General features: G+C 37.3%; 1 protein-coding gene across 3 annotated transcripts in view; it reads right to left on the bottom strand.

Annotated features, from left to right (window-relative positions):
- The window catches only part of Capn7 (calpain 7), a 37214-nt gene that overhangs the window by 7584 nt on the left and 17219 nt on the right, over positions 1-12411 (bottom strand). For all 3 annotated transcript variants that reach the window (XM_060390852.1, XM_021661997.2, XM_060390851.1), the window contains 7 exons: positions 11922-12048; positions 9837-9922; positions 8686-8779; positions 6851-6997; positions 4878-4984; positions 3988-4108; positions 451-595 (listed from right to left, as the gene is read on the bottom strand). In XM_060390852.1, the coding sequence (XP_060246835.1) occupies positions 451-595; positions 3988-4108; positions 4878-4984; positions 6851-6997; positions 8686-8779; positions 9837-9922; positions 11922-12048 (827 nt within the window). The remainder of the gene's footprint in view (positions 1-450; positions 596-3987; positions 4109-4877; positions 4985-6850; positions 6998-8685; positions 8780-9836; positions 9923-11921; positions 12049-12411) is intronic.

Here is a 12411-nt window from a genome sequence, read left to right as displayed (position 1 = left end):
GACCTGGATTTGGTTCCCAGCACCCACACTGTGGCTCACATCCATCAGTAACTCTAGTTCCAGGGATCTGGAGCCCTCTGCAGACCTGTACATATATATACACATATATACATGAAGGCAAGACACATAAATAAAAATAGATAGATAGGCTAGGGAAATGGCTCAGCCAGGGAAGTGCCTGACTGCACAAACGTGAGCTCTATCTCCAAGCATCATCTAAAAGCTAGGCATGCCAGTGTGTGCTGGGGAGGCAAAGAAAGAAGGATCGTAGGGTCTTGCTGGCTAGCCAGGTTGGCCAATCAGATCACTAAGTTCAGTGAAGAGCAACAGAGGAAGATACCTAGTGCTGAACTGTGGCCTCCACATGCATGTGCACTCACGAGCACACAAACACATACGTAATCAAGCACCCCACACACTCCCAAAATCTAAAGTTACAGAAATATTTACCATTATCTATTTTCTGAGCTGTTCGGGGATCAAAGTTTAAATACTTTTGCAATTCAGGGGTCCAGTTCTTCACATCATTTTCACTGTACCTTCCTTTCCAGCGTAAATGGCTCCAAGGGTTTTTCAACTGAATAAATCGCAGCCCCTATATTAAAAGACAAAACAAAACAAAAAGATTAACAACAAAGAGATTTACTACATACTTACATACTCATATATAGTTATAATACTCAGAATGAACTATGATTATTTATCAAGTATCAATTCTTAATATTAACACTTTCTAAAAGGGGAACATAAAGGAGTAGAAATTTCTGCTAAACTTTTCAGAGGCAGATCTCAGGCATCAGAAACATTCAAGGGCATATGGCTGTAGATTTTTCTGATAAAAAGGAAGACAGCAATCTTTAAATTGCCCAAAACAGAGGAAGAAATCCAAAAGAATTTTAGAAAACTTGGCATATGCTCAGTATCCCAATTCTAGTTATTTCCTTTAAGAAATGATGCAAAGCTTGTATGAACTGAAAAGCAAGGGGCTTGAACCATGCATGTGCCTTAAGAGTAAATTATGGAACATTCCCTCCAGGAGAAGACAAAGAAATGACCCACAGGAGAAAGGAAAACTGAAATGAAGATCACAGAGCATGCAAGTATTTTAGACATAGACAACACACACACACAAATGCTTTTAGGAATGTATTAATATATAAGAAAATCCTAAGTTGAAAAAGTCACAAATGAAATTGTAACTTTAAGGCTATCTGTGAGGAGAAGTTTTATAGGCATAGAAACAAAGAAAGCCCAAACTGGCAGGGCATGGTGGCATATGCCTTTAATCCCAGCAACTGAAAGACAGAGGCACACAGATTGCTGACTGAGTTCCAGGCCATCTAGGGCACTAGAGTAAAACCCTGTTTCAAAAAAAGGAAAAAGAAAAGAGAAAAAAGAAAATAAGAAAGAAAAAAGATTTGAGTAAATGTTTCAAAGATGAAATAAAACCACACTCTCACAATAAAGGACAAACCCAAGAAAGGTTGGAACTCACAGACAAAGAACACCAGTGAAAGCTTTCAGTTTTAACACACATCAGGCTTTGGGCAAAGATAACTCTGATAGTACCAAGTTCACATACAAAGTTAAACAGGTGCTCAAGCTGAGTAAGTGAAAGTGAGCATGAGCCGTGAAGAAACCTATTACTGGGCCTTGGCTTGCTTTGTTTACATGTACTCCAGTAAAATGTCTGTCTTTACAGAATCACTGTTAGGAAATCAATACACAACTAATGGCACTACTTTGTAGTCAGAATGGCTGTTGTTTCACTATCCAAACTTAAATTGCATGCCACTATCTCACTATTCCTTACAGTGCACTGACACCAGCCTCACAGGAGGCCCTCACAGGAAAAGGAGCTCAGGCCTGGAAAGTAACCATTAACTGCGGTACTCCTGTGTAGAAAACTGCAATTCTAAAACAAGCACACATTTTGGCCTTTTTTTACATTAACTTTTTTACTTTTTGCTTTAAATGAGTCAATTTTACTGCTGTGTTTAAGGAAAGACACAATTCTATACAATACAGTTGGGGTTGGGAATCCCGCCTAGTTCATAAAGCCTTGAGAGCTTAAGTTCTGCTGAGGATTGAGGATTGAATCTCCATCCTCATGCCTGCTGGTCAAGTGCTCTGCCACTCAGCTACATCGTCCAGTGGAGTCTAAAGTCTAACTGGTGTGGCAGGCTCAGACTGCCTTCCATCCCTGTACAATCATGTGCCACAAGAGCATCTGGCAGTGATGGACTTTATGTGAGGTTATAATGGATCTGAAAATCCTGCCACTTAGTGACATCACAGCCATCCTAACGTCAGAGTGCATTGCACACATTTGTAACTAAACAAGCTAGGAGACTTGTTTAGAACTGAACCTACCACAATCACTGGCCAAAATACTGTGACTAATAGTTACTGCTGTTATATACCATGTATCTGTTGTTGAAAAGGTCTTATTACACACCCCAGAGTGACTATGTAGCCCAAGCTGGCCTTTAATTTGCTTCCTATTCTGTCTCTTGAGTTCTGGAATGTTATCTTTTATTTACTTTTTTTAAAATTTGTTTTTCTTTTGTTGTGAAGCTTGAAAAACAAACACTGTTAACTATAAAGACTATAGTACAGCACATATAATTACATAGTGAGCAACACCAAATAACGACAAATATTTATAGCACTAGCTTATATACTTCCTGTATTTTTAATCATTATTTTAGAATATACTCCTATGGGGGGGGGGGAAGAGCCAGGCATGGTGGCACGTACCTGTAATCCCAGGATTTGGGAGGCTGGGCAGAAGGGTTAGGAGTTCAAGGCCAGCCTGGGATACATGGCAAAACCCTGTCAAAAAAAAAACAAACAAAAAACCTTAACTGTAAAACTGTATGCTGCTGCCTTAAGCTAACAAGAGCTTCACACATCTTGTGTCTCCTGTTGCGCCATTTTCTCTTGTGTTTGATTTAATCTCGTATTTCTTCCTGAAGGCCCTAGGAACAAGACAGACAGACAGACACAATATTGCCTAGCTGTGTAGTAGACCATATCATCTAGGCTTCTGTAAGTACACTCTCATGTCTGCATAACAACAAAATCACGAACAAATTTCTTGGATTATATATCCTGAGGCTAAATGACCTATTTCTGCATGCCAACTTAACACCTATTTTAATAGTTTAATTAACAAATAATGGATACTGTTTTTGCTGAATGATCTTGTCTCTCTCTCTCTATTCTATTAAGGAAGGGCACTTAATAATATTTGTATGTTCTACTGCAGAGAACTCATCCGTTTTTGTTTTTTGTTTTTTTGTTTTTTTTCATTTAAAAATAACAATAACCAGAGAAGGAATAAGGTCACATATTCTAGTACCTTACTTAGCCCCAACGATATACTGAGAAAGGGTCTAAAGCCTACAAAGAGTTCAAGCAAGAAATATGCATATGCACACAGACTCAAAGCATCTCTTATTTCTAGCCATCTTCCTACTTTCCTTTTCACACACATTTCTCTTCTATACCCTAGAGCAATCTAAGGCATTCAGAGCTGTGTATTTGTCTCAAATGCGGTAACTTTTTTTAATGATTTTTTTTTTTAATGCTACTGTGCATTGGTGTTTTGCCTGTATGTATGTCTGTGTGAGGGTGTCAGATTCCTTGGAACTGAAGTTACAGACAGTTGTGAGCTGCAAGTGGGGGTGCTGGGAATTGAACCCTGGGTCCTCTGGAAGAGCAGGCAGTGCTCTTAACCACTGAGCCATCTCTCCAGTCGCAAGTGTGGTAACTTTTATGGAAAGGAAAAATATGTAATGGCATCCGTGTTCTATTGTCATTATCTATACTGTCACTGAATTTCATTCTCCTCCTTTCCTCCTAATATCCGATGGTAGAATCGAAGTTGCTTACACTGGTAGGATGGCTCTAAAAGTCTGGTCATTGTTGCAGTACTATAACATCTTATCAATCAAGAAAAAAAATAAAATTATGAGGCATAACCTTGAACTCTCTAATATCCAAAACAGCATATGCATGTGTGGGAACCAGGCCCCACTTCTCCCCTTCAGCTTCAGTCATCATTCCAGTTGATGCAGTAATGAGGACATCCCCTTTGTGAAATCTGCAAAGACCCCAAGACAAGAAGTCAGAAGAAGATGCATGTGAAATCTCAGATCATACTACCTTTCCTATACTATCTACTGGCTTACATGAAAGCTTCAAATTTGAAATTAAAAAAAAAAAAAACAACAACAAATTGGCTATTCTAACAGATGAATTTTTTTTTTCCAGTATCAGTGAAGAAAAATAAATGCTAAATTTTCAGCTTACAAATAAGGATTTACTTATTTACCAAATTTACTTCTCCAAAAGAGATTTGGCTTTATTTACCAAATCACAAGGTTTCCTTGTGATACTGTATGCCTGTCATGATTTGGAGAATTTCTTAGTAAATTTCTCCAAATAAATTATCCACTTACAGTTTAAACTCTTAAGACTTCTTTTCCCCTCTTCTTTCAAACTTGATAAGTACTTAGTAGGAGCAACTGATTTTTCCACAACCATATTCAATTACTTTGGATTTTCTAAAATTTGGATTAACTGTGGCTACTGGGTTTGTGAAGTCTGTGAAAAGCTATTTCCCAGTGACTGGCAGAGACTGCTGTAGCTGGAGGAGTGTGTGCAGAGATGATCCCAGCACTCACAATGCTGAGGCAGGAAGATCACAAGCTGGAGGTCCACCTGCACTTCTCAAAAAACAGAGGGTGACAACTTTATAATGTCTACCCTAGATAAAGCATGATGCCTTTTAAACAACCTTATTTACTTCAAAAGGAGAAATGGAGGAGGGGGGGAATGAAAGAAGGGGAGAGGGCAGGAAACACAATTACCTTTGATAAAGCATTCTGAATGAACTGTCCTTGCTGAAGGACTGGCTGTCTGAATGCATTGCGATTCTTTCTGGTATCCACCCAGTCAGAGCATGCAGATCAATGTTCTGAAACATAAACACATTTCAGAGCTGTCAGTGGTTTCAAATCCTCAGGAGAGCTATTAAAGCTCACTGATTTGCCATAATGATCTTGATAGGTATAAATCTGAAGAGGAGGTTGCTCTTCAGCTATCTGAACTCAAGAGAATTTTTTAAAAAGATTTATGTTCATGTGTGTAGTAGTTTGAATAAAAATAGCCCCACAGGCCCATGGGAGGGGCACTATTAGGAGGTGTGGCCTTGTTAGGGGAAGCATGCCACTGTCCAGGCTGGCTTTGAGGTCGCATGCTCAAGCTAAGCCCAGTGTGGCTCCCAGCCTCCTTCTGCTGCCTTCAGATCAAGATGTACAACTCTCAGCTCCTTCTCCAGCACCATGTCTGCCTGCACACTGCCATGCTTCCCACCACGATGATAATGGGCTGAACCTCTGAAACTGTGAGCCAGCTCCTTTATAAGAATTGCTGTGGTCATGGTGTCGGCTCATAGCAATAAAAACCCTAACTAAGACAATGTGTATGGGGGTTTTGCCTGCATTCATGTCTGTGCACCACACCGGTGCCTGGTGCCCATGGAGGCCCAAAGAGGCATTGACCCTCTATTTAGAATGGGAGTTAGAGACAGCTGTGAGCTGGCATGTTGGGGGCTGGGAACAGAACTCAGAACCTCTACAAGAGCAGTAGATGCTCTTAACTGCTGAGCCATCTACACAGCTTCATAAAAGAAATTTTTTTTTTTATACTGGTAAATACGCCAACACTCAAAATGTAACATGAGATTGCTTTAATGACAACAGTTATTTACTGTATAGTGAGTTTTTACAATCAGACAGTTCTAGCAGAGTGCAAGGCCAGCCTGGTCTGTATAGCCAGTTCCAGGACACCACACAGAGTTCCAGGCTACATAGAAAAATACTGTTTCAAAACCAAAACCAAAACCACAATAACAAAAGACAATGAATTACAAAGCTCAACTAAAAGTATCTGAAAGAACATAATTGAATGTGAAGGCTGGGAAGTAAAACTGAGTATCTATTTCATTTAAGCACAACCTTTATATCCACTGCCTTGCACTGTAAGATCCTGAAACATGAAGCACTTATATTAGGCAAGGAAACTTATCAATTACAAGTAATGGATGATTTACATTTATTAATATGTTTTTTATGCACACAGGGTCTTCTTGTATCTCTTCCTGAAGTCACTATGTAGCCCAGGCTGGCCTCAAGATCACAGCAATCCTTCTATTTCAGCCTCCCAAGAGCTATGCCATTACCCACTGACTCAATCTTTGTAAACCCTAAGACATGAATTTAAATATTATAATGTAGACACAATGAGGAAAGTTAGACCACTTCTAAAGGCCACATGCTGGTTATTATCAAAATTTAAAGTTGTTAATTTGACTGATTTATGGCTTAAATCTAATAGTTTAACTCATGCAAATGAAGGACCCCGGCACACGTTTCGATTTTACAGGTTTTATTAATGATGGCTGGAAAACAATTCCTTATACCTTAACTTACAATTAAAGATATACATAAGAATATCAGTATGGTACCCACCCCTCCACTGACTTGGAAAAACACAATGTTCTTTATCTCAGTGAAAGAGTGGACACATTTAGGCTATTCTGGATATATTTTATACAATGTGCTGTCCTTATATAAGAAAACATGTATCATTATCATAAGGAAACATCAAATTTCTTGAGGGTTGATATTCTGCATTATTTTCCCACAAGGAAAAACATCTATAATTTTTCAACTTTAAAATATGTAAGTATGTATGTGTGTATGTGTGTGTGTGTGTGTATATATATACATATATATATACATATATATGTATATATATATAATGATTATCCATGACTTACTGAGTTAGATCCTGGGAAATCATATCCTCCCATAACTTTCATGTATGCTTTCTCTATAAGTGATACCCATAATTCACTTTTATTGTTGGAGTAAGAACACAGCAATTCTCCTTTGTGATCTACAGGTAACTGATCATCAATTATTACCTGCAAAAAGAGAATATTAACTTTCTTAAGTAAGAGAAAATAAATCGCAAGATTAAAAAAATTGCATCAACAATGGACACAGTATACCTATTATTAAGATAATAATATCTGGGTGGGGTGGTGCTCTGTAATCCCAGCACTCTGTTAGTTGAAGGCCAGCCTGGTCTACAAAGTGAGTCCAGGACAGACAGGGATACACAGAGAAATCCTGTTTCAAAAAACAAAAAACAAACAAACAAAAAAAAAGATAGTAACAGCTTTTATAAAATGCTCAGGTTTTTTTTTTTGGTTGTTGTTTTTGTTTTTTCAAGACAGCACTTCTTTGTTTACACCAGGCTGGCTTGAACTCAGATCCACTTGCTTCTGCCTCGGAGTGCTGGGATTAAAGGCATACACCACCACTGCCCAGCAATGCTCATCATTTAAATATAATGTCTTTATTCAGTCTTAGAAGCTAAACTCACTGACAAGTAAGCCACTAGTTACACATAAGATATGTGTATGTATATAAAATCAAAATTAGACATTCTAGAATGTTCATTATATTTAAAATTACAAAAGAGCCCTGCTATTTTTGGTTTAACTCTACAAAAAGATTCATACCATATATGAACCTTTTTTTTTTTTTAAAGAGACTATGTAGTCCAGGCTGGCCTCTGACTAGCTAGCCTCCTGTCTTAGCCTCCTGAGCACTAGGTATAGGTATGTGTCTCCATGCTCAATACTGAAAGACTCTTGAACAAGATGTTACTATCTTTCTAAAAAATTGTTTAGTTTTTAAGTAATCAAAATAATTCTCAACAGTTGTTCCCAAACAACAGTATCAGCATCAGCATGAGCATGGAGCTTATTAGGCAAGTTCTGGTCTGGCCAGACATACAAAATCAGAATGTGGTACAGACCTATAATCTAGGCTATTCCCAAGGCTTAGGATTACAAGTTCAAGGATTTTATAGTTTAAAAAATGAGTTTGGGAGTTGTCTCCTGTGCCAGTGAGGTTAAGGCTCTTCCCCACTTTTTCTTCTAACAGGTTTAATGTGTCTGGTTTGGACTTTAGTTTTGTTCAGGGTGATAAGTACGGATCTAGCTGCATTTTTCTACATGCAGATATCCAGTTAGACCAGCACCATTTGTTGAAGATGCTATCTTTTCTCCATTGTATAGATTTGGCATCTTTTGTCAAAAATCAGGTGTTCATAGGTGTGTGCGTTTATTTCTGGGTCTTCTATTCAATTCCATTGCTCCACCAGTCTGTTTCCATGCCAGCCCCACGTGGTTTTTATCACTGTTGCTCTGTAGTACAACTTAAGATCAGGGATGGAGATCCCTCCAGAAGATCTTTTATTGGAGAGGATTGTTTTAGCTATTCTAGTTTCAGGGGATCTGACACCCATAGGCACCTGCAGATATATATGCCTCTTGCTCAAGTGTGTTCATGCACACACAAAATAAAAAATAAATCTTTAAAAATTTTTAAATTTCTAATAGGTTTTATTTTTAATTACTAACAAATTATTCTATTGATAGTAATATGTACAATATATTACAAATTCAAATCAACTAAACTGACTTTTTAAATTTTTACACAATCAACTTTTCTTAGTTGTATCCCTTCAAGATTCAAAGGTGAGGAGGTAAAGAAAGAAGAAGTGGATGTAGGGATTTGGAAAAAAAACAGAGAAATTCACCTTTCTTGGGACACCATTGAGGTGAAGTTTTACCATATACTTTCCACAGGGGTTATATTCTGGTTCACCATCCTTATTCTGTGGGTAAATTATGCTTTTGGAAAGAAAAACAATTAAAATAACAGTGCTAATATTCAACATCAATATATAAGACTTTATATTACATTTAAACATATGCCATTCATTTATAAGTATTATTTTCTTTCCAATTTTATAAAAATGAACACAAGGATATCTTAATATTTTAAATATTTCTTGGTTTTGGTTTTCCTTTTGAGATAGGATTTTACTATGTAGCCAGGCTGGTCTGGAACTCATGATCCCCCTTGCTTCAGCCTCCCAAAGGTACCACCACTCCCAGATAATAGTTTCTAAAATCATAAGCTAGAACATAAATTTTCACAATATTCTGAAGCAGGGTCTTACATGCTTTGAGGCTGACTTCAGACTAGTTTCTAATTTTCTGTCTTTTATTCTTAGAACAAGCTAAACAAAAGTTGTGATGATCATTACTGAGTGGGAGACTGGGAGGAGAAAAGGAGGGGGCATCCAACACTAGGAAGCAGATACAGGAGCAGGTATATCTCTGTAAGTTCAAGAACAGCCTGGTCTACACAGTGAGTTCCAGGCTAGCCAGGCAACATAGAGACTCTGTCTCCAAAACCAAAAACAAAGTTAAAAATCAAACTGACTCTAATAACATATTTTGCTTAATCCAATTATTATTTCAACATACACTCAATACTTTAGAGATATTTTCCTATTTCAAAATTTTAATGCGTAGTTTTCAAAATCTCATGTACATTTTGTATTTATTCACATCTCACCTTAACTAAAAATAATCTATTTCAATTCCTCAGTAACCACAAGTATCTAGTGGCTAACCCACTGTACAGTAAAAATTACAAGATAGAAAAGGAACATGGTTTCTACTCTGATTACATCCATTTCAAAACACATCCATTATTTTGCTGTCTGTGCATATGCTCTTGGTGCTGTAAAAAACTTTCCACATTCAGGAATCATCTGTTTAACCTGCACAGAAGGGCCATGATAGCCTAGTGCCCTTTCCACCTTCTACATGCCTGTGGTTTAAGTTTTAAATTTCTAACTAAGTAACAATCATATAAAGGACAAACATAGAAATTTACCTGGTAATTAACTTCTTATTAAATCGTCTTTCATAAGCTGCACTGATAGCCAGTGAAGCCACAAAGGAACAATCTGATACTATTGTCTGTTAAAAAGAACAATATATTCTTTCATTCATGTAATTTTAACATTTGTATAGTATCTATGCATTACACCTCTATCTTTAGCTTTTATATAAAATATCTTGATTATTATTCAAACAGGAAAATAGAAATGCCATATTTTATTTTATTCAAACAAATTCTAAAAAAAAGTATTTCAATGAAGCTAATTTAGAATCCTTAGGGTTTTGTGTGTGTGTGTATTTTTAATTATGTATCTGTGTCTATTTTGGGCTGTGTGTACACATGAGTATGAGTACCCAGGTATTCAGACCAAGAGAAGGCATTGGCTATCCTGAAACTGGGAGTTAGAGGCCTTGTGAGCCACCATATCTGAGGAGTGGCAACCAAACTCATCTACCCTTTACTTTTTGAGAGAGGGTCCTTCAGTGAACTTGAAGCTTACCAATTCAAGTGGGCTGGCTGGCCAAAGAGCTTCAGGGGTCCTCCTATCTCTGCATCCCTGACTTCAAAAAAAAAAAGGTGTATGGGTGTTTGGTCTGTATATAAATCTGTACATAATATGTGTGCCCAGTAGTGCCCAAATAGGTGAGAAGAAGGGATTGGATACAGTTATGAGCCACCATGTGGGTGCTGGATTGAACCTGGGTCCTTTGGAGAAGCAGCCAGTACTCTTAACCACTGAGCCATCACCCTTTTCTGTGCTTTTGGGTATGCAAACTCAGGTCCTTATGTAGGTACTTCACTGACTAAGCCAATCCCCTAGCCCCAAAGAATTAAATACTTAAGTAATTAAGTCTTTTATAACTATTTCCTTGTCAAAGGTGAAAAACAATTCTCCAGTTTCACATCTACAGACATAAAAATCTATCATTGGGACTGGGGCTATAGCTCAGTGATAGGGTGATTGCCTAGTGTTGGAGTTGTTCTGATGCTGGGCCTCAAGATCTGGTTACTCCCCGATATACCTATCCTTGCTGTAAAAACCTGCCTAAGACATACCTGATTGGTTCATTAAACAGATGGTCTATTCCTGAGCAGGGCAGAAATGGTTAGGCATGACTAAGGTTCCCGGGCTTTTGAGGACAGAAGAATCATGGGAAGAAGACAGACAGGAAGAGAGAAGGAAGGAGGATTCGACAATGGGTTAGTGTGGAGAAGAAATCACGTGAGCCTGGAGGAAGGACTCCGATAATGGCATGGGAAGGCCCAGATGAAGAATACAAGCAAGTATTTATAAGATTAGGGATGGAAGATGGCTCAGATGAGGATGGTTAAGGAGAATGGTGTTGGATGGGGGCTGGGAGGTGGATGGTGAGGTTACTGAGATGGTGTAGGTGAAATATCTGTCCAGCCCAAGGTAAATAAGGCATTATAAAATCTAACAGGTGTCTGTGTCTTATTATTTGTGACAGTAGGAGAGATAATACCACTATGATAATCTTAAGGCTAATAACAAATAATACATATCCCCATACTCATTTTTATTTACTATAACAGCCTACCATGTAAAAGACCTTAAATTCAATTCCCAGTACTGAAAAATAAAATCTGTAATTGATTAGAAGAGTTTCTCATAATTTTCTCAATGTTAATGCCAAAATGTACAGAATATACTGGACATGGTGGCACACATGTGTAATCTCATCTACTTGGGAGTCAGACGCTGGAGATTACTGAGTTTAAGACCAGCTCAGGGAATAGAGCAAAACACTGTCTCTGAAGACAAAAAAAAAAAAAAAAAAAAAAAAAAAAAAAAAATTAACAAATTTTTAGTCTTGTTTTGAGAAAAGAATCTTGTAATGCAGCCCAGACTGGTCTCAAACTTACTACGTAGTCCAATATGCTGAGGTTACAGCTATGTGCTACCAAATTAAGCTAAAAATAATGTGAAGAATGAAAAATTTTTGTAGTTATACTCATGCACCTAAATATATACAATCTAAAAAAAAAAATCAAATCTAGATTCAAATTTCCTTAGTGTGCCAATTTTCTTGAACATTATACAAAATAAATGTTTACCTGCTTTATGCTAAAACTGGATACGGTATATATCATTGTAGGATTGTTGGTGAGGTCTTCTGGTCGTACCCATTTAGAAAATGTAGTTTTTTGTTTAGGTGATAATGGAAGCTTGCCCAATCTATCACTGAGGTAATAATAAAAGTTAAAAGAATATATTAATTTTTTTAAAAAATGACTTTGAAACCAGAATTAAACCTTCTTTTTGGCAGAGATCATACAGCTACACTTGTCTTCCCAAAATAACCAGTCAAATCTGGTTCTCTACACATAACCTTGAAATCAGTCAATCTGAAAATGTTCTCCAATTTAAAAAAATAAACATGAGTAAGTAAAGGCAGAGGTTTATACTTAAAATATATACAGAGGTTTATACTTAAAAATATGGTAGAGACAGTTAGCACAGTTATGACATTCAGGAAACTCAGCAATAAAATGGAGTCATTAACAACACAAGCTGATCCACTGAGGCCCGGGAAATACAGATCCT

This window comes from Meriones unguiculatus, chromosome 9 (assembly GCF_030254825.1).
Source record: "Meriones unguiculatus strain TT.TT164.6M chromosome 9, Bangor_MerUng_6.1, whole genome shotgun sequence".
NCBI classification, from domain to species: Eukaryota; Metazoa; Chordata; class Mammalia; order Rodentia; family Muridae; genus Meriones; species Meriones unguiculatus.
This window is presented reverse-complemented; position numbering and strand designations above follow the sequence as displayed.